General features: G+C 41.5%; 1 protein-coding gene across 3 annotated transcripts in view; it reads left to right on the top strand.

Annotated features, from left to right (window-relative positions):
- LOC124594865 (alpha-1,2-mannosyltransferase ALG9) overlaps window positions 1–21,419 on the top strand; it is a 154,312-nt gene extending 132,893 nt beyond the window's left edge. For 2 of the 3 annotated variants that reach the window (XR_006978161.1, XM_047133333.1), the window contains one exon: window positions 21,243–21,419. Coding sequence is in view for 1 of the 3 variants with exons in the window: in XM_047133333.1 (XP_046989289.1) it covers window positions 21,243–21,309 (67 nt within the window). In the remaining 2 variants the exon portion in view is untranslated. Of the gene's footprint in view, window positions 1–15,672; window positions 15,869–21,242 lie in introns of those variants that run through there. The other variant, XR_006978162.1, reaches the window with a different exon arrangement.
- The last annotated feature ends 346 nt before the right edge of the window (window positions 21,420–21,765 follow it).

Genomic DNA, 21,765 nt, shown 5'->3' with positions numbered 1-21,765 from the left:
AGGTCTTATTTAATTTGATCCTTCCATCTTTTTCTTGGACATAAAACGGATTTTTGTCCTCACACATTCCTTCGAAAGTACTCATGGGAATATTGGTTAGGCTGCATCCGTTTCATATGACCAAACCACTTCAGGCTCATTGTGCTCAGCCTTTCCTTCATTGTCACTTCCAGTAACCGGTCTCTCCAAGTTAACCAAACACCAAGTGATTTGCATTTCTGGCATTTACTTCCTCCTCAGTGGTGCCATTGAAGACCTTTAGTCCATCATGTCCTATAGTCTGGAGAGCTGTGTTTTAGCCAAAAGACAAGTAAGTGAACTACTAGCTTGTGAAATGAAGGAAAGTTTTGAACTTTGTCTGTTTAGCTGTTAGAGAAACATCCTTATTCCAGACAAGTCTTCATATTAGATTGAAGAATTTTGATTATTTTGTGACTGAGTTCAGAACCTCAATATTGGCATGCCCACTACTTGTCACAACACTACCAAAATATGTGAAATTATTCACTTTCTTGATCTTCTGCCCCAATGAAAATAGATTATGAAGTGCGAGTGCTCAACTCGTTCCCATTGCCTCTAACTTGGTTTTTCTCACAGTTATGCTGAAGTCCACACATCCAATTTCCTCTGTATCTCTGTATAGTCTGAAAATGCAAGAATATTTAGAAATTCTTTTTCCCACTTTGTTCTACATCTACATGGATACTCTACAAATCACACTTATGTGCCTGGCAGAGGGTTCATCGAACCACCTTCACAATAATTCTCTGTTATTCCACTCTCAAACAGCGTGTGGAAAAAATGAACACCTGTCTTTCTGTGCGAGCTCTGATTTCCCTTATTTTATTATGATGAATATTTCTCCCTACGTAGGTCAGCAACAACGAAATATTTTCACTTTTGGAGGAGAAAGTTGTTGATTGACATTTCATGAAAAGATTTTGCAACAACGAAAAATGCCTTTCTGTGAATGATGTCCATCCCAAATGCTATATTATGTCAGTGACACTCATTCCCCTATTTCTCTATAATGCAAAACTTGCTGCTCTTCTGTGAACGTTAATCTTACCTGGACAGGATCCTACACTGTGCAGTGGTACTCCAAAAGAGAAAGGACAAGCATAGTGTAGGTAGCCTCTTTAGTAGATCTGCCGCATCTTCTAAGTGTTTTGCCAATAAAACACTGTCTTTGATTCACCTTCCCACAAAAATTTTCTATGTCTTCATTCCAATTTAAGTTGTTCGTAATTGTAATTCAGAGCTATTTAGTTGAATTTATGGGCTTTAGATTTGACTGATTTATCGTGTAACCAAAGTTTAATGGATTCCTTTTAGCACTCATGAGAATGACCTCACACTTTTCATTATTTAGGGCCAATTGCCAATTTTTGCACTATACAGGTATCTTTTCTGTATTGTCTTGCAATTTTTTTTTATCTTCTAATCATACTTCACTAGATGATAAATGACAGCATCGTCTGCAAATAACCTAAGACGGCTGCTCAGATTGACTCCTAAATCATTCATATTGATAAGAAACAAGAGAGGGCTTATAACCAATACCTTGGGGGAAGACAGAAATCACTTCTGTTGTACTCAGTGACTTTCCATCAATTACCACAAACTGTGACCTCTCTGACAGGAAGTCACAAATCCACTCACATAACTGAGACAATAGTTCGTAAGCAAGCAATTTGACTAAAATGTGCTTGTGAAGTACCGTGTCGAAAGCCTTCAGGAAACCTAGAAATTTGGAATCAATTTGAAATCCCTTGCCAGTAGTCCTCAACACTTCATGTGAGTAAAGAGCTAGTTGCGTTTCACAAGAACGATGTTTTCTAAATCTGTGTTGACTGTGCATAAGTAGACCATTCTCTTCAAGGTAATTCATAATGTTTGAACAAAATATATGTTCCAAAATCCTGCTGCATATTGACATTAATGATATTGGCCTGTAATTTAGTGGATTATTCGTACTGCCTTTCTTGAATATTGGTGTGAACTGTGCAACTTTCCAGTCTTTGGGTATGGATCTTTTGCCGAGAAAGCAGTCATATACTATTGTTAAGTGTGGAGCTATTGATTTAGCATACTCTGAAAGGAAACTAATTGGTATACAGTCTGGACCAGGAGACTTGCTTTTATTAATGATGTAAGTTGCTTCACCTACCTCTAAGTTACTCATGTTCTGGATTCGAATTCTGGAATGTTTACTTCGTCTTATTTGGTGAAGGAATTCTGAAAGGCTATGTTTGGTAACCATGCTTTAGCAGCACTGTCATCGATATTATTTCCATTGCTATCACACAGAGAAAGAATTGATTGCGTCGTGCCACTAGCATATTACCAGAATCTCTTTGGATTTTCTGCCAGGTTTCAAGACACAGTTTCGTTGTGGAAACTATTATAAGTATCTTGCATTGAAGTCCATGCTAACTTTTTAGCTTCTGTAAAAGATGGCCAATCTTGGAGATTTTGAATTTGTTTAAATTTGGCATGCTGTTTTCATTTTTACTGTGACAGTGTTCTGACCTGTTTTGTGTACCAAGGGTGATCAGCTCTGTCCTTGTTGAACTTCATTACGAGATCCGTGAGTGTGATGCAGGGTAATGGGGAAAGGGAACTGTCCTTTTGCATACGTCCCTTTGTTCCAGACCACTTTAATTTTCCAAATCCTCTCTGTACATTGTGTTCATAATTATCATACAGCATCTGAATTTTTGTAGTTGTAAAGTTAGTTATAAGCTTAGGGGTATTTCATTTTTCCAGGCAGTCACATGCCTCATCACACTGAGCTGTGCCTTCTTTAAATCTAAAAACACTATGATCATGCCTTTTTCTTCCTTCCAGTACCTTTCTTTTTGTAATAACTTCAAGTTGAACAAATATATTTCAAGGAAGACGCAATACATGAAAGTCACAGATCAAGTAAACAGAGTAAGACGTGTGTACGCTTTAACAGTCAAATCATAACTGAGTCCGAGTCTAGCGGCCGCTGGCTGGCTGGCCGCTTCGGTGGTGCTGCTGCTGCTGCATGGCTGGCAGACAGCGCTGCATGTAGAGGACGCGCGTAACTGCACGGCAGCACTTTGAAAGATCGGCGAGTCACAACAGTTTTCCCCCCTTTGAAGTTTTTGCACAGGTCTTGATGGAGGTGGCCTGTAGATTGCTAACGGGTCGAGATGACAGGAGACGTGGGGGTCGAATCTCCTGGGGCCCCGTGCACCAATCTGCCCATTGCAGCAAGTCCGGTTGTTATAGCAGGAGACATGGGCGATGTGTCTGCATCCGTAGGAGAAGGAGGTGAGTAGAGTTGCTCCGACAGATGATGGTCATCTGGTTCCTGCATGGGCACGTCTCCTGGTGTTGTCAGTTCTTGTGCTGGCACCGATATGATGATGAGAGGACTGCATTGTGAGTAATGAGAGATTCCAGTATCCCGAGCATCAGGTAGAGCCAAAGGTGGTGTAGCGGCATCTGGAACAGGTGTTGCCAGCACATGGGGCCAAAGCTGGTCCGAATGACGCACTGCAACACCCGTGTCCGTCTGGAACAGTTTGTAGCGACATATCATCTTCTGTCATTGTCTGGTGTGTGTAGTCATTGCCAAGTGAAATTGAGTACGCATTAGTTTTTTATTCTTTGCGCCTTTCTTTCATTCTCTTTGTAATTGTACATATTTACAACTTGCACTCTACTGCTTGTTCTCCGTTAGCCTTCCGAATGTGTTATGGATGATATAACGCTCATGGAAGACATCTTCTCAGGCGTTGGATATGATTGCTTTACTCTTGAATAAATAAAGTTATTGTTCCAAGTTAATAAAGAGTGGATCATTTGTGTGTTCTGACGGCTTGAAGAAGCACACTTAAAGTCAAGCAGCCTAATCTCAGCTGCACCCAGCAGGTTGCTTGAGTTTGTCTTGATCGCTCTTTACTCTCTGTAATTGTTTGTCAAGCCTTTGCCCTCAAAATGCAATGCATTGTGAGGTTCTGCGTAGTTAGTCTGCATTTCAATAGTCACAGAGTTGTATGCTTGACTTGGATTGTTTATTAATACTCATTGCTCTATGGCCTTAAGACTTTTTGTGTTGTGTTCCATCCATTGCTGATGCTGAAAATTAGACAACTGGCTGTACAACATAGTTGCAGATTTGTTTAGAGTTCATATATATATATATAATGTGGTGATAGTTTTATATACTCTTTGGCATCCACAGTCATTATTTGTATTTACAGAAGTTTCTTGTGAATTCTGTGTATTGAGAGAAATAATTGGCAGTTGTTGTGTTCTATCATGAGAAAAGTAGAGCAGATGAATAATATAAGAAACTCTTGCATTGAGAAGACATCTTCAGCAAGATGAAGGAACAGAAAGTTTAAGAAGGGGGTACAAGTCCATATAAAATACCAAGTTCTGCAGCTGCACCAATTTGTTCAGTATGCAAGACTATGATTATAGAATAACAGACATAAACTTCTTGTCTTTGGCTATTAGTCATTTCTGTACATGTAACAATGGTGAGGAACACAACTGTTTGAAACTCCATAATATGGACAAATAATTGATTTAGTGTATACCTTGCAAATTTTGTGTAATTGATGTGGGATGTCATGATGATATATGGTATGAGATGTGTTGGTGTTGGAAAAGAGGAAACTAACTTGTTCTGTCTGGTGATGAAATGCCTGCCTCCCCTCTTAGGTTCGCTGCTTACCAAGGTACATGATGCCATAAGCCCATCTCAAGTTGTGTAAAACTCACTGTAAGCTTACTTGCTGGCTTGCACAATGACTCGCTAGCTGGTTCTGTTGTCTGCTAGCCACCTCTTGGCAGGGAGCTTTCACTCATTTTTCATGACAGTTCCAGTGCTGTTTTTCTTTGCTTACAAGATTCCTTGAATGCTACATGCACTGGCCAGTCTTGTTTGGCTTCTGACATCACAGCCTACAAGGCGGAAACTCTGCTAGAACGCAAGTTTACCCTTGATATGAAACAGAATGTCATGCATGTGGCAGCCAAACTACAATCTCTCTCAAACAATTATAAAAAACTATTTTCTAAAAAATTTGGTGGCTAACATATTAAATTATTCTTGAAACTTGGGAGGATATCGCTATATATCTCCAATCTCGAGAAACTGGGTTGAATACAATCCACTCTGTTCCGATTGTGCATGGCAGCAAAAAAGCAGAATGAAATTTTCATAACAGCCCTAGTATCTCATGAACTGTTTGAGATATCAAAACAAGATTTTCACAAATGATAGCATGCAAAGAGAAGAGTATGTTGCCATATGATTAACATGCAAAACTTCCATATCTACTGCAAAATTCAATCAACTACAGATTTTTTCAATGAAATAATGCACTTTTTAAGGGCCATCAATAGCTGGTGAAACGAGAATTTCTATGGATTTTGCAACAATGTAAATAAAGAAATTACACATATATTTTTCTATCAAGAAGGGGATTTTTCGTGATCTGTTGACTTATCTTGTCCTGAATTGCTAGTTAGTCCTGGATAATCAGAGAAACTACTGCCCCATATCCATGTGGAATTAGGTCATAATACCACTAAAGTCCAACTCGATGAGGAGTTTATTAGGCACTTGGATGGGTTCTGCTAGGACTGGATTTACGGCGAACACTGATGCTTGGTCAGGTTCTGCTGCCCACAGTGTATTGGTGAACACTCACACATCAGCCCACAGTGTTGTTTTCTGGCTCCAGCACATCGCTGCCAAGTGCTTGTGACAGTTGTAGCATGTCCAAAAAAGAAGAGGATACTGATAATGCTCATGGCACACGTTACAGTATGGACAAAACTTAAGCATCAATTGGGGCTAATCTGACACTGAGGGGAACTTTTGTTACTATCAAAGGAATGTGACCTAAATTGAGACACATGGCTAGGCTGTGTTTGTGTACTAATTCCATTGAAATCTACTTGGGAGTAAGAAACATTTCCTTGTGCAGGGCTCACACCCTAAGTCACATGTGGGGGAATAACCGGTCGGTGTGTGGTGAAGAGCTGAGCTATTTGCCAACTGTTTGAAAAAGCATTTTGAGCTGCTGCTGGCACTTCAAATGCTTTGGCAGTATTCGCAAACATAAATTCTAATGCTCGAGGGTCCATGCACACACAGATAGCTGTTGACCTGTTTCATAAAGACTACTACTATTATATAACAAAGCACTTTGGACTACGGGATCTTTCAATACAACATAAATTTACACAGATAGTTTTCCCACCTCTTTCCAGTGTCATCAAACACAGCAAATGGCAGGGGTGGGGCAAAGGTTGTCCCCACATGCGGCATGCTTACTTTTTGGATCAGCTCTGCATTTACATGATTAACTCCTGCATCTGCTCCTGTTTTAGTTGTTGCAATAGCATGTGTACCTGACATTGTTCCTGCTGTGTTATTTGACATAGCCAAAGCTCCCGAAATTGTTGATCCATAATGACAAGCTATTTTGCACACAACTTTTTTGTGACTTTTGTAACACACTACCCAAGTCATTTCCAAGAAAAACAGTAAGTGGCCACAAAGAGCAAGTGGATGACAGCAAACTATACACAAGTCCATGAAGATAAACTGAATGATGTAGGCAATAATTTTCAACAACATGTAAACAAAACTAGTATCAAATAATGTATATCAAATGCTAATAGTCTTATAGACTGAGCAAAACTGTTGTATCTCCTAAATATCACACACAGATTTTTTACAAGTAATGTAATGATGATACCAGTCTAAATTATCCCATTTTTTGTTTCGACAGTCTACCTTGAATTACCTGTTGATCAGTTCAGTAATATGAGTTAGGATAGATTGCTACTCCCCACCTAGAGGAGGCATTGAACAGTAAACAGGAACATTTAAACCACAGGGGTGAGTAGCAATCTTGGTTGGGGTGGGTAATCAGGCTACATAAAAGTTGTGGGATGGGGTGGAATAGTAGGGTAGGCTTAGGGGTAGATGCTGTAGTGCTGCCTGTGGGAGTGTGCAGGAATGTGATGGGGACAAGTGGGTAGAGTTCTAGGTGCAGCATCAAGAGGCTGTGTGAGAGGTGTTACAAGAGAGGACAGAGTTAGGCAAAAGAGAATGACTGAGAAGGAGAATAGAAATGTGTGTGAAACTGTAGAGGGAGTAGGTGAGAGGATACAGGTAGGAAGAGGGCTGGAACTACCAAAGGTGAGATCAGTGGGGAGGGAAGGGGGATAGGTGTTGTGACTAGCTGACCATTCAAAGTGCCGCTGCGCAATTACACGCGTCCTCTACATGCGACGCTGTCTGCCAGCCATGCAGCAGCCGCGCCACCTAAGCGGCCAGCCAGGCAGCGGCCGCTAGACTTGGACTCAGTGTTCATTCGAATGTTACCTTGTTCCCATGTCTTGCTTTGTCAACTCGCTCAGTGACTTATATGCATTGTGTTGTTTTGAAATATATGTGTTCAACTTGACGTTATAACAATTAGCGATGAGGATGGGATTTTTCATTTTCATCGTTGACCCACAGGTTTCCATGGCTACTGTCGAGCAGCTCTTGCAAGGTCTCATTGAACAGCAAACGCTTCTAACATCAGCGATTCGCGATTTCATCGCGGCATCAAATGCGGGGCGTTTCTTGTCATTGTCTATATCTCCTTTCCCTCCTTCCGACAAGAGCGGAAGATTGGTCTGATTACGAAAAATGTCTTCGACAGCACTTCTTGGCATTTCATGTCACGGATGAACAAACATGTAAGTCTCTGTTCCTTTCATGGATTTCACCTCAAATGTATCGGTTGTTGTCGCAATTGGCTCCTTTGAAAGATCCTGCATCTTTGTCCTTTGCTGAAATGTGCTCACTTCTGTCTGTCTATTTTCAAAAGCAAACGCATGTGGTAGCCTCTCATGTTGCCTTTTATCATTGTCAAAAACAACCGCATCAATCCTATCGTGCTTGGGCTGCTGAACCTCGAGGCCTCAGTCGAAAGTGTCAATTTGTTACTGACGTTCACAAAGAATCCTATGCTGATTCCATACTACAGGATGCTATTATCTGGTCGGCACCCGACAAAGAAGTTTGGCAACGTGCCCTTCAGTTGGCAAATCTGACTGTAGATGAAGTCCTATCCATCGCGTAGTCTTTTGGAATTTTTCGCGCCGCTGGGGCGCAAATAGAGGCATGGGGTGACGTCAGGGAAATACAACCCCTGTGCGCTGTTGATGACGCGTGCGGAGAGTCCCCGCCGGCCGATGTGGCCGCAGTACGCTCCCACGTGCAGCCTCGGCCTAACCATAAACAAGCCTCTAAGAAACTGTAGCAAAACCCCCGGCAACTTCCATCATGTCCGCGATGTTTTACGAAACATTCACGGGAGGACTGTCCCCAACGTTGGGCCGTGTGTCACAATTTCAAAAAGAAGGGTCATGTGTCTGCCGTTTGCAAATCCAACCGCATACATGATGTTCATGACTGTGATGCTGATTCTGCTTCTGTGTTGTCTGTCAATTGCACTTCTTCCCTTTCAGGGAAGTTATTCCTTACTGTCCAAATCCTTGGTTGGGATGTTCGCATGCAGGTGGATACCGGTTCTGCTGCCAATATAATTAATTCTCAGACGTATCTTCAGCTGGGTTCTCCACTCCTATCACCTGTCACTCGGCAATTACAGATGTACAATAAACAAAAGATTTCTCTCTTGGGACAATTTAATGCTGAGGTATCTTACAAATCTGTCATTCGCACTGTTCCCATATTTGTGGTCGATCACAGCAACACAGAGAATCTTTTTGGTTTCGATGCCTTTCGCGTTTTTGGGTTCTCCATAGATGACTCTGTCAATGTCGTCTCTGATGCTATTCCTTATGCTCAATTGGATTCCTTGTTGACGACATTTTCGACCCTTTTTTCTCCTGGGTTAGGCCGTGCAAACGATTTTGAAGCTCACGTCGCACTCAAACCCACTGCTCAGCCTAAGTTTTTTCGGGCTCGGCCCATTCATGTGGCCCTTCGTGATCGGGTAAAACGGGAGCTGGATCACCTCACTACTTCAGGGGTCTTGCTTCCTGTCACTTCCAGTGAGTGGTACTCTCCTGTCATCGTTGCTAAGCCCAATGGTGATATTTGTCTCTGTGGCGATTTTAAAGCCACTGTAAATGCGCAATGCCTCATCGACACACACCCTATGCCCCGACCTGAAGAATTGTTCACTAAACTTGCGGGTGGCTACTATTTTTCTAAAATTGACCTGTCAGAAGCTTATCAACAACTTCCTCTCGACGCTGCTTACCAGCAGTTTCTGGTCCTTAACACGCCTTTTGGCCTCTATCAATACCAACGATTGCCATTCGGGGTTGCTACCCTGCTCTCTTTAAGCGATTCTTGGAACAATTATTGCTCCCTGTCCCTGGGTGTATAAATTACATGGACGACATTGTTGTCACTGGCTCCACCACCAAAGAACATCTTCAGAACCTCCGCACACTTTTTCATGTCTTACAGACTGCCAGTCTTAAGTGTAATCTTCAGAAATCACAATTTTTTCAGGTATCTATCACGTACTTGAGGTTTCAACTCTCTCGGGATGGTATTTGTCTGCTTCAGCAAACTGTTGCTGCAATCGATGCTCTTCCTCACCCTACATCTGTTAAGGAACTGCAGGCCTTCTTGGGGAAAATAGCATACTATCACAAGTTTTTACCGTCTGCTGCGTTGGTGGCTCAGCCGTTGCATTGCCTGTTCCATAAAAACATGCCTTTTCACTGGTCCGCGTCATGCGATGCAGCTTTCCAGAAATTGAAGACTATGCTGAAACAGGCCCTGTGCCTGGCTACTTATCGACCTGACCAACATCTTGTGCTTGCCATGGACTCCTCTCAATACGGGGTCGGTGCAGTCCTTGCACACCGTTTTTCGGATGGCTCTGAACAACCCATTGCTTATGCCTCCAAAACGCTCACAGATGCCCAACAGAAGTATTCTCAAATTGAAAAAGAAGCTTTGGCCATTATTTATGCTCTTCATAAGTTTGGTGTTTTTCTCTATGAATCCAAATTTAATCTTGTTACGGATCACAAGCCACTTGTTTCCTTGTTTCATCCATCAACGTCACTTCCCGACAAGGCTGCACACCGCCTCCAGCGTTGTGCTCTTTACTTGTCTCGTTTCAATTATGAGATTCATTTCCGAACGACGGCTCAACATACGAATGCTGATGCACTGTCTCGCCTTCCCATGGGTCCGGATCTGGCATTCGATAGGGACGAACTTTCGTGTTTCCATCTGGATGTTGCCGAGCAGCGGGTTGTGGACGGATTCCCCATCACCGGGGGCCGGCTGGCAGCTGCTACGGGTTCTGATCCTACCCTCTCCCGGGTTTTACGCTGTATTCAGAAGGGTTGGCCAGATCGTCCGTCCACTAAGACTTCTGACCCGTTGCAGAACTACTATGCTTTGCGCTACCGCCTCACGGCTAGGGATGGTGTTATCCTCCTTTCCACCAACAATGCTTTGCCACGTGTTGTGGTACCTGCGTCTTTGCGTGCTTCGGTCTTGTGCCTCCTTCACCAAGGGCACTGGGGTGTGTCTCGCACAAAATCTCTGGCGCGCCGCCATGTGTACTGGCCTGGCATCAACTCTGAAATAGCACACATGGTCGCTGCCTGTGGCGCTTGAGCGTCACAGGCCGCCGCCCCGATGCCATCTTTGTCACCGTGGCCTTCGCCTGAGACACCCTGGGAGCGTATTCATGTTGACTTTGTGGGACCTTTTTTAGGTACTTATTGGCTCCTCGTTATTGACGCCTACTCTAACTTTCCTTTCATTGTCCGTTGCACGTCACCTACCACCGCGGCAACCACAAGTGCTCTCGCCCGCATTATTTCTTTGGGAGGCCTTCCCTCTACTCTTGTTACTGATAATGGTCCACAAATTGCATCATCCGAATTTGCGGATTTTTGTGCTCGTCACGGCGTTATGCATGTCAAACGGTGAGGCTGAACGACTGGTCCGCACATTTAAGGCTCAGATGCGGAAATTTCTGACTTCTTCTGCTGCTGATGATGCGCTTCTCCAGTTTCTGGCTTCTTACCGTTTCACCCCCATGGGCGACCACAACCCGGCTGAGCTCTTACATGGCCGACAGCCCCACACACTACTTCATCTTCTGCAGCCTTCCACCTCACGGCCGCGGGTGCCTTCGCTTGGCCGGTTCACCGCCGACAACCTCGTCTGCGTACGGGGATATGGCAGGTGGCCAAAATGGAGTCCGGGCCGCATCTTACGACACCGTGGGCAACGCCTGTATGAAATCCAGATGGACACGGGTGTTGCAGTGCGTGATTTGGACCAGCTTCGGCCTCGTGTGCCGGCAACGCCTGTTCCGAATGCCGCTACACCACCTTCAGCTCTACCTGATGCTTGGGATCTTGGCATCTCTCATTACTCACAACGCAGCCCTCTCACCGTCGTCTCGGTGCCAGTACAAGAACGGACGCTACCAGGAGACATGCCCATGCAGGAACCGGATGACCGTCATCTGTCGAAGCCAATCTACTCACCTCCTTCTCCTACAGATGCGGACACATTGCCCATGTCTCCTGTTATATCAACTGGACTTGCCGCAACGGGCAGATTAGTGCACGGGGCCCCAGCAGATTCGACCCCTACGTCTCCTGTCATCTCGACCCGTTATCATTGGGGACACTTCCGTCCGTACGGGAAGCCTCCTCCTCAAGACTTTACGGCTAGCCAAACAACACCTATGGACGTTAGCAATCTCCAGGCCACCTCCATCAAGACCAGTGAAAAAATTTCAAAGGGGGGAAAAGTGTTGTGACTAGCCGGCCATTCAAGGTGCCGCCGTGCAATTATGCACGTCCTCTACATGCGGCGCTGTCTGCCAGCCATGCAGCAACCATGCCACCTAAGCAGCCAGCCAGGCGGCGGCTGCTAGACTTGGACTCAGTGTTCATTCGATGTTACCTTGTTCACATGTATTGCTTTGTCATCTTGCTCAGTGACTTATATGTGTCGTGTCGTTTTGAAATATATGTGTTCAACTTGACGTTATAACAAGAGGAGTGTTAAGGAAACAAAGGAAATGTTGTTGGAACTTCTATTGTCTTTAATCAACCAGAAACTGCACAGTTTGTGCAATTTTTATCTACCAGACCATCAGGTAATTCAGATTACTTGTACACTCCTTAGAAATACTAGTATATCTCGTAGAAGAGAGTCAGCAGTATAGTGTTTGAGAAAATGACAGACATTGATGTAAATATCAAATAACTGTCTTTAACCAGTTCCAAATTGATGATGAATGTTTTTGCAGACAGTGAATTCCAGCCCAGACAGATACAAAATTTCTGTCTGTGTGTAATATGAAAGGAAAATTCAGTTGCCTGGTTAACAGCAGAACTGTTGTCACACCACTTCAGTAATTGAATCACATATCAAGTGTGCTAGTGCCATAATTCATCCCAACTGCCAGCTAGCTTCTAATGAAGAGTGTTGCTAACTTTCTGTCACTAAAGGTAATTTGATTATTCTTATTGATAAAATGCATTATCAAAGGTTCGTACAACCTGGTTTATGTGAATGAAAACCACCCACAATAAAGAGAAAAGGTAAACTGTATTGAGAAACTACTTTCATCACTTCAGCATGGAAGGAAGGAAGTTTGTTATCAAACACTGTGATGGGGCTTCAGATGTTGACTTATTTCTCTGAATCTGAGTCAGAAAGCCATTTAAGGGAATGGCATCACACAACTGCACCAAAGATGGATAATTCTAAACTGCGCAATCAACAGGGGAAGGGATGACTAGCATCTTAGGATCAGGAGAGTGTGGTTCTGGTAGTTATTTTTTGGGGAAGGTAAACAGTCAGGTGGGTGTGATACACCAAAACTGTTAATAAATATAAACCATGTCTCCACATATTCCAGCTGTCGAAAATTCCAGTGCTACGATTTTTACCCTCCACGCTGCCCTTCAATACTAAATTGGTGATACCTTGACGCCTCAGAACATGTCCTACCAACTGATCACTTCTTCTAGTCAAGTTGTGCCCTAAATTCCTCTCCTCCCCAATTCTGTTCAGTACCTCCTCATTAGTTACGTGATCTACCCCTCTAATCTTCAGCATTCTTCTGTAGCGCCACATTTTGAAAACTTCTATTCTCATTTTGTCTAAACTATTTATTGTCCGTGTTTTTCTTCCATACGTAGCTACACTCCATACAAATACTTGCAGAAAATACTTCCTGACACTTAAATCTATACTCGATGTTAACAACTTTCTCTTCTTCAGAAACGCTTTCCTTTCCATTGACAGTCTACATTTTATATCCTCTCTACTTTGACCATCATCAGTTATTTTGCTCCCCAAATAGCAAAACTCATTTACTACTTTAAGCATGTCATTTCCTAACCTAATTCCCGCAGCACACCTGATTTAATTCGACTACATTCCATTATCCTCGTTTTGCTTTTGTTGATGTTTATCTTATATCCTCCTTTCAAGACACTGTCCATTCCGTTTAACTGCTCTTCCAGGTTCTTTGCTGTCTCTGGCAGAATTACAATGTCATTGGCAAACCTCAAAGTTTTTATTTCTTCTCCATGAATTTTAATTTCTACTCCAATTTTTAAAAATGTTTGTTTCCTTTACTCAATATACAGATTGAATAACATAGGGGATAGGCTACAACCCTTCCCAATCACTGCTTCCCTTTCATGCCCCTCAACTCTTGTAGCCGCTGTCTGGTTTTTGTACAAATTGTAAACAGCCTTTCGCTCCCTATATTTGACCCCTGCCACCTTCAGAATTTGAAAGAGAGTATCCCAGTCGACATTGTCAAAAGCTTTCTCTAAGACTAGAAATGCTATAAATGTAAGTTTGCCTTTCCTTAATCTATCTTCTAAGATAATTCATAGGGTCAGTATTGCCTCACATGTTCCAACATTTCTACGGAATCCAAACTGATCTTCCCCAAGGTCGGCTTCTACCAGTTTTTCCATTTGTCTGTAAGAATTCGTGTTAGTATTTTGCAGCCATGACTTATTAAATTGATAGTTCAGTAATTTTCGCATGTGTCAACACCTCCTTTACTTGGGATTGGAATTATTATATACTTCTTGAAGTCTCAGGGTATTTCACCTGTCTCATACATCTTGATCACCAGATGGTAGAATTTTGTCATGGCTGACTCTCCCAAGGCTATCAGTAATTTTAATGGAATGTTGTCTATTCCCGGGGCCTTGTAACAAACACATAGCCATCACTGGCACTGAGATGGAACCACCTTTCATCAGAAAACACACTGAAGTTGCAAATGGCAATGGCAATGGGTTGGGTCAGTGCCTGACTTAGAGCTATTCCAGAAGTAACCAATTTGTAACAGTTCATTGTGTCAGTGTGGTGCCAACAGCTTGTTGAAATGTTGCTGCAAATGCAATATGATGTGCCACAGCCATACTGAACACAACGATCTTCCCTCTTGATTGTTCCATGTGCCAATTCAGATACCAATCATCTTATAAACGTACCTTCCTGTGACCACCAGTACCAGCAATCATGCACAGTGGCTAAATTCCTGCCAAGCCTTTCTGCAGTATCATGGGAGGAACATCCAGCTGCTTGTAGTCCTATGACGTGACCTTGTTCAAACTCGGTGAGCTGTCGATACTGCCGTCTTCATAAGTGTAATGGCATTCTTAACTAACATAAACTTAACACATCCAGTCTCAAAGATAACTAATGCTCATGGCAATTACAGCTTATATATAAAGGAAACCTGATTTGCATCCACCAAGTGGACTAGTAGTGCCACTCTTATGTGACTGGTGCAAAATTTGAATAGATATCATCTTCCTGATGTAGAAACACACTCAGCAACTTTTGTTTGTGTCACACAACTCTTCCCTAGTGTTGGGTTTCTTTTTTCTGTCAGTGTACATAAAAAAGCATGACCTGATGTTGGATGCTAATAATTACAAAACATGGGACATGCAGACAAGGAAATATGTTGTTTGAATGGACATGGCCTATAGTTTTTCAGAAAATTCCTGTTACATGTCAGTCAATATGTCTTCTCAGTTTGCAGTTCCATCAGAAGTAAGATGGTGTTCACTCAGCAGAAGGCTCTTTGTATGATGCAATTTGCAAAGAGTGAGTCAATGATTTCAGTCCAGCATGCTTTTTGTTGGTGTTTTGGTATTCATCCACCTGCACCCAAAAACATCTATCATTGGTATTGCCAATTTGAAGAGACATGATGCATGTGCAAAGGTAAGAGCCCAGGTCAACCTTGCACTCATAATGCGGTGGAAAGAATTTGGCAAACGTTTGACCAGAGTCCACGAAAGTCTACTCACCAAGCAAGGAGAAAACTCGAGAAGGTTAAGACATCATTTGGTCCATAAACCATACTGACTATAATTAGTGCAAGCTCTTTGGGTTGGTGTTAAAAGGAAATGGGTTGACTTCTACATTACTCTACTAGAGGACACAGAAGATGATACATTTTTACTATGTCAGTTTTCACTGATGAAGAAATATTTCATATTAGCAGTAAAGTAAATGACATTACATGCACATATGGTGACTCCAGGACCCTAATGACATTACTGAGCATGAAAGAGACTTGTGAAAAAGTGTATTTTTTTTTTTTTAAGGAAAGCACCATGACTGGAATGAGCCATCTTCAAATGCTGTAGAATTGACTTTCTCCAGAACTTCACAAGAACTCTGATGACTTCATTTTCCAACAGGATGGAACACCGTCATACTGGAACACCAACATACATCAGTTTCTCAATGACGCACTGCCTCAACGCTGAGTAGGGTGCACAGGACTTTGAGATGCTGCCCTGCATACTTGGCCTCTAAGATCGCTGACCCTGTGCAATTTTTTCTTGGGGGGGGGGGGGGGGGGGGGGGGAGAGAAAGTGTGTTCATCTCTCCTTTACCTCATGACATAGGAGAACAGAGTAATAGTCACCATAACTCCTGTAAAAGCAGATACATTTTATAAAGTTTATGCCTAATTTAGCTATCGTGTAGATGTAGTTTGTGCTGCTGCTGGACAGAGGGCAGTTGTAATAGCATAGCTAAAACTTCCAGATTTTATGAATATTTTGCAATTAATCTCAAGTTAGTAGTATGTTTTTATCAATAAATAGTTTTGATATCAGGTCATTCTTTTTTAAACACCCTATATTATTAAGTTTCATTTTTAATCTGATTTAAGTCATCTTCACACATTCCATCTTTATTTATTATACTCCTGCAATGCGTTTCTTCTTGCATACAAATAGCGTTTGTTTCCTCACCAACCTCCCTCATTGCATAGTACGAGCTGTCAAATTGTCAGTCATGTATCCTATAAAATATTCTGGTTTTCTAATATAGTTTGTTGGTGATTGGTACCCAATAACCATGCTCAAATAATTTGTGATAGACCTCATATCCTATTGTGTAGTTGTGATGTTGGAAAGAGAACTCATGTCATCTGCCAAAACTTCCAAGGAACTCAGAAAGTTTCTTGTAACTGTTATATTTAACATAACACTTTTACAAGCAAATCAGTTCCTTAATATTCTACATATAGCTCATATACTCAAATCTCTGCTCAGCATCACAGATAGTTTCAAGTAAAATTCTCTCTCGTGACTAACACATCAACCATTAATTTGTTTCTTTTCTTCTTTAGATTTCAGTTCTTACATCATCCTTTACTTTGAAACTAGAAAAGATAGCCAAAACGTAGGCAGCCACCCCCAGCAGGTAGGGACACTCATCTGCCACTTTGCCTTCTCAACACTGTGCATATGCTTCTCTGTATGACCGATGACCTCAGCTGTTTGGTCTCATAATACCTTACCTTCTCTTTACCTCCACTGATGCACAGTTCCCCAGCTTAATAGCTAGATAAATGACGTGATTGGATCTCACAAACATCTTGAGTTGCCCCGAGAGTATACGTGTGGAACATCACATTATCAAAATCAGCTGTTACATCTTACTCCCAAAGTATTTATGATTACTGATTGTTACATTGTCTGATATTTCTAGAGCTACCAATTGTATTCCCATGTTAAGTATTCTGTCTTCTTGATGTTAAACTTCAGTCCTCATTTGCTATATTCTTCTATTAATTTTCTCACCATGTAAGTGATTTCTTCATCAGTTGCAACCACCACCTGGTTATGCAAATAGAGGGGTATATGCACTGTGCTCTTCCAACTGAATTCCCAATCTACTGCATTTATTTTTCCCATTTCCTCAAGGAAATTTGTAAGTATGTTTTGAATAATGTAGTAAATAAACAACATCCATTTCACTCCTTTATTTATTTTAATCAGTTTAGTGATGATAGATCTTACAATTATTCTTCTGTTCATATCTTTATATAAAGGGTGCCCCAGAAATGTTGCAACAAATTCCTAGGGAAGGGAGCACATCGTAAGGATTGAGAATTGCATAGCAACCCATGGCTGCAAATGTCAGGAGTAAGTGGCAGCAGAGATCAAAGTTCAGAAGGGAAACAAGAGAGTGATTCATTAGTAACAGTTATTGGACATAGTGAGTACACACAGTGTACAGCACGAATACAGCTTTAATATTACAACATAACTGTATGCTTGAAATTTACACCATCAGATGCTACGCACACCCGATACCGATGGAGTATTGACTGTCGGATATGCTCAAACACACCTGAAATTTCTTTGATTATAGAAGCTGCGCATATGTTTCTTGCAACCAGATCCATTTCAGACTCCACAGGACTGCAATACATAATGGATTTCATGGCCCCCATTGAAAGAAACCAAGGCTCAATAAATACAGTGTGTGTGGGTGAACCAGAGAACAGGTCCACCATGCCCAGTCCATCAATACATGAATGACCTGTCAAAGACCTATGAACAGTGTCCAAAATTGCACAGATCAAGATCGTGTAAAGTCTGAAATGGATCTCATCACAAGAATTGTCTGACTAGCTGCTACACTCAAAGACACTCCCAGTGTGTCTGGCAGTAAATGCTTTGTGTCAGGCATATATGGCAATTGATGGTGCAAACTTCAAGTATCTGTAGTGACATTAGAACTGTACTCATGTCATACACCATGTGTACTCATTATACCCAATCATTGTTTCAAATGAATAAGTCTTGTTTCCTTTCCAGTCTTTGACCTTTGCCACCACTCACCCTTGGTGTTTGCAACTATGGATTACTATGCAATTCTCAATCCTTATGTGTCACACCTCCCCTAGAAGCTTGACAACATTTATGCGACATCCTGTACATTAAATATACAAAGGATCAATTCTACATGGTTCCAGAGTTCAAACAGGTTGGTTAATGGGACATTGTCCTATGCTTTTTCAAGATCGTGAATACTAGATGTGCTTTCTTATTTCTTTCAGGTATTCTTTTTTCCAACTGGTATAGGGAGAACATTATCAACACGTGATCTGCTTGCTTAAATGCACTCCATTTGTTAATGTCTGTAGTTACTGTTTTCTGAAAATCAAGCCATACTACCTTTCTGTTGAGCTGGTTACACTGATGCCTCTATGATTATTACAATTCTGTTTCCTATTGTGTAAATAGAAATAAAATCCTCTTGTAGCTCTTCACCATTTCTCATAAAATACTTGGTCCATAGGGATGTCTCTCATTTCAGGGTATTTATTATGTTATAATCAGTTATTAAAAATATAAATCCATTGTACAATATTTTCTATTCCATTTTGTGTCACTATCCCAATAATTAGTGTACACGAATAGGAGCAGCACTTCAAAAAGCTACTGAGTGAGATCAAAAATGAGTACAAACAGGCAGTATATTAGTGGACTTATCCATTGCAAGATATATTGATGACATGAGTTCAGAAGGGTTGTGCATTGTTCCTCCAATGGTGGCTACATAACTAACTTTGACATGCATCTCATGTGAAGCAGATTCATTGCTGTGGATGTTTAGTGAAAAGTCTCTGTTGATGCTGAATGCCAAGCATTACGTGTAAAAAAAAACTCATATATTACAAATTTTTGTTGAAAACTAACACTTTAGTAATCAGAGAGAGTGAGTGTAACACCTAATCAAGTAGAAAACCACACTGTTTCAGCTATCATCATGCCTTAATTTGTCATTAAATAATACATAATTGGCTACAAGTGTAAGTGGAACAGTCTTAGTAAACAGCTGTCAACAATAAATGTGCAATCTTTAACAGATATTTCCATTCATATTTCAAGTCGTGTTTGTTTCTCAAATTTTACTTTTTTTTTTTTTTTTTTTTTTTTTTTTTTATATATATATATATTGTCACCTGCTGTAGGTCACCCGTTTCAATTGTAGCAGTCAGTCACATTAGCAGTGTGGGATATGTGTCGCAAAGATTTCAATAATGGAAATTCCTTGATGGTACAATTCGTAAAATACGGTAAAGGCCGCCACTCACCTATAGCAGATTAACGTATGGAGTACAGAAACATGTAACAGAAAGAAAAACGACCTTCACACTAGCTTCCGAGCACTAGCTCTTCTTGTGCAAAAGTACGCAAATGTACACTCCTGTGGCCATGACAAGACTGATTATTCATACATGATTACTGAAAGCAGTAGCCTGAGCAGGGAGATAGGAAAGGACATGAGGAGAGGGTAGGAGGGAAAGAGGCATGTCTTTGGACAGATGACTATAGCTGCACAGCAAGACAAATAGATGGTGGGCAGAGCATAGACGGAGAGGGAACAGATTAGTGGTGGATTAGGCCAACAGGATTGCAAAAGTGCAAGATATGTCGGAGAGCCCATTCCCATCTGCATATTTCATAGGAACTTGTGCTGGAAGGGTGTATCCAAATGGCCTGTGTAATGAAGCAACTATTAAAGTCATTTCTATTACATGTGCAGCATGTTTTGAATCTGGAATGACTCCTAGGGTACAGGACTGGGAGTGGGATTGTAATAAGGATTAACAAGGGTATTCTATACATGGTGCGGGTGCTGGAGCACTAATTTGGGTCATTCTGTTGTGATCAGCCCAGATGGAAGACTTGTCCAACACACTCGCCCACTGCCTCCTACTGCAGTCCATTCACAAGACATTTCTTACCCAACAAGAAGTAGGGCCACATATGAAGGCAGGTGTGTTATATATCATCTATGCTGCAGCTGCTGTACAGCTTTAGATGTGGGCATGACAAGTGACTACATCCATGAATGGCCACTGCCATGCTGTGACTAACCGCAGATCTGACCATCCAGTTTCCAAACTTTCGGTACCTCACATTAAAAATGATTTCAACAGCTGCTTCACTATGCAGACCACATGGATAATCCCTTCCAGCACAAGTTTCTCTGCGCCACACTGATGGGAATTTTCTCGCCAACTTATATTGCGCTCTCACAATCTCCCAACCAAAAACTCCACTAACCTGTTCCCACTGTTTCACCTTATGTTTTCCCTTCTTTCTTGTCCGCACCACTCCTCCTCCACCCAGATCGTGGACTGTCTTCTCCCACCACTCTTCCCTCTCCCTCTCCCTCCGTATGGGCATTCGCTCTTCCCCCCTTTCTCCTTTTTCATCTTCACCTTTATCTCATTCACATTCTCATCCTCATCCTCCCTTTTCCTAACTCTATTTTTGTTCTACCTTCTGTTCTCTTTTTACCGTATTGTGTGGGGGCTGAGTCACCTTTCCAGGGAGCTGCCTCTGACACTATTCCTCACTTGTGTCCTTCCCTGCCGCCATTAGCTCAGGCAATTACTTTCAATAATTATCAGCACCAGTCTCACAGCCACATTTTTGCTAGAAAAAGAACTAGTGCTCAAAAGCTAGTGTGAATGCTGTTCCCTGTTACACATTTCTGTGCTCCGTGCATTGATCTGCTAAAGGTAAGTGATTATTTTACATACAACTCCAGTATTTGCTCTTTTCACTATCTGAAGTGGCAAGGCAACTGTAATTCTCACATTCGCAAACATTAAATCAAATATACTTTCTTCCAGCATCTACTCGGAATTTTCATTGCCAGTTTGTCTAATTGTGACACATTTATGAATATTGTTAGTCTCTTGATAAAATTTAGTGCATGCAAACTTTGTATCCTATTAGTCAGATTTTTCACACACGTTTCCAACTGTTTTTGACACTGCCTGGTAAGTAGAGTATTTAATATCTTTATTTAAAGGATATTTGAAAACCGTTCATTCATTCACCTTATTCCACAGATCCCATCAAGGAGGAGAACATTTGGGGATGCTGAAAGAGTCAACGTATACATTAACAAAAAGATAAGCAAATCAAAGAACCATAATTTGTGTATAGTATCAACTATAAAACTTCACTATACTGCTTAATGCTACAAATGCATATGCCAACTAAACGTAAATAAATTAGAAATAACATTGCTGCCTCCTCAATTATACTGAATAGCCGATACTCATCTCCATTTTGTGGCTTAGACATTTACTTATTACATTGCATTTTTCAAAGAAAATAGGTACTGTCGCTGTATATTCTGACTCCTGTGTACAGTAGATCACACCCTAATCACTCAGTCCCGTAACTAACAAATTTTCACTATTTTTGGATTAAAACAGACCACTCACCAAAAAGCAGAAGCATTGAGTCATCAATAGTCACACACAAAAAGAAAGAAAAAAAAAACTTGCTAGATTTCTGAACATTCCCTTTTTCAGCAGATACATGCAGAAAACACCCTCCTATGCCCTACATGGCACCATATGGAGA

Source organism: Schistocerca americana, chromosome 2 (genome assembly GCF_021461395.2).
Source record: "Schistocerca americana isolate TAMUIC-IGC-003095 chromosome 2, iqSchAmer2.1, whole genome shotgun sequence".
NCBI lineage: Eukaryota > Metazoa > Arthropoda > Insecta > Orthoptera > Acrididae > Schistocerca > Schistocerca americana.
Note: the sequence above shows the minus strand (reverse complement) of the source record. Positions and strands in the feature narration are given on the sequence as shown.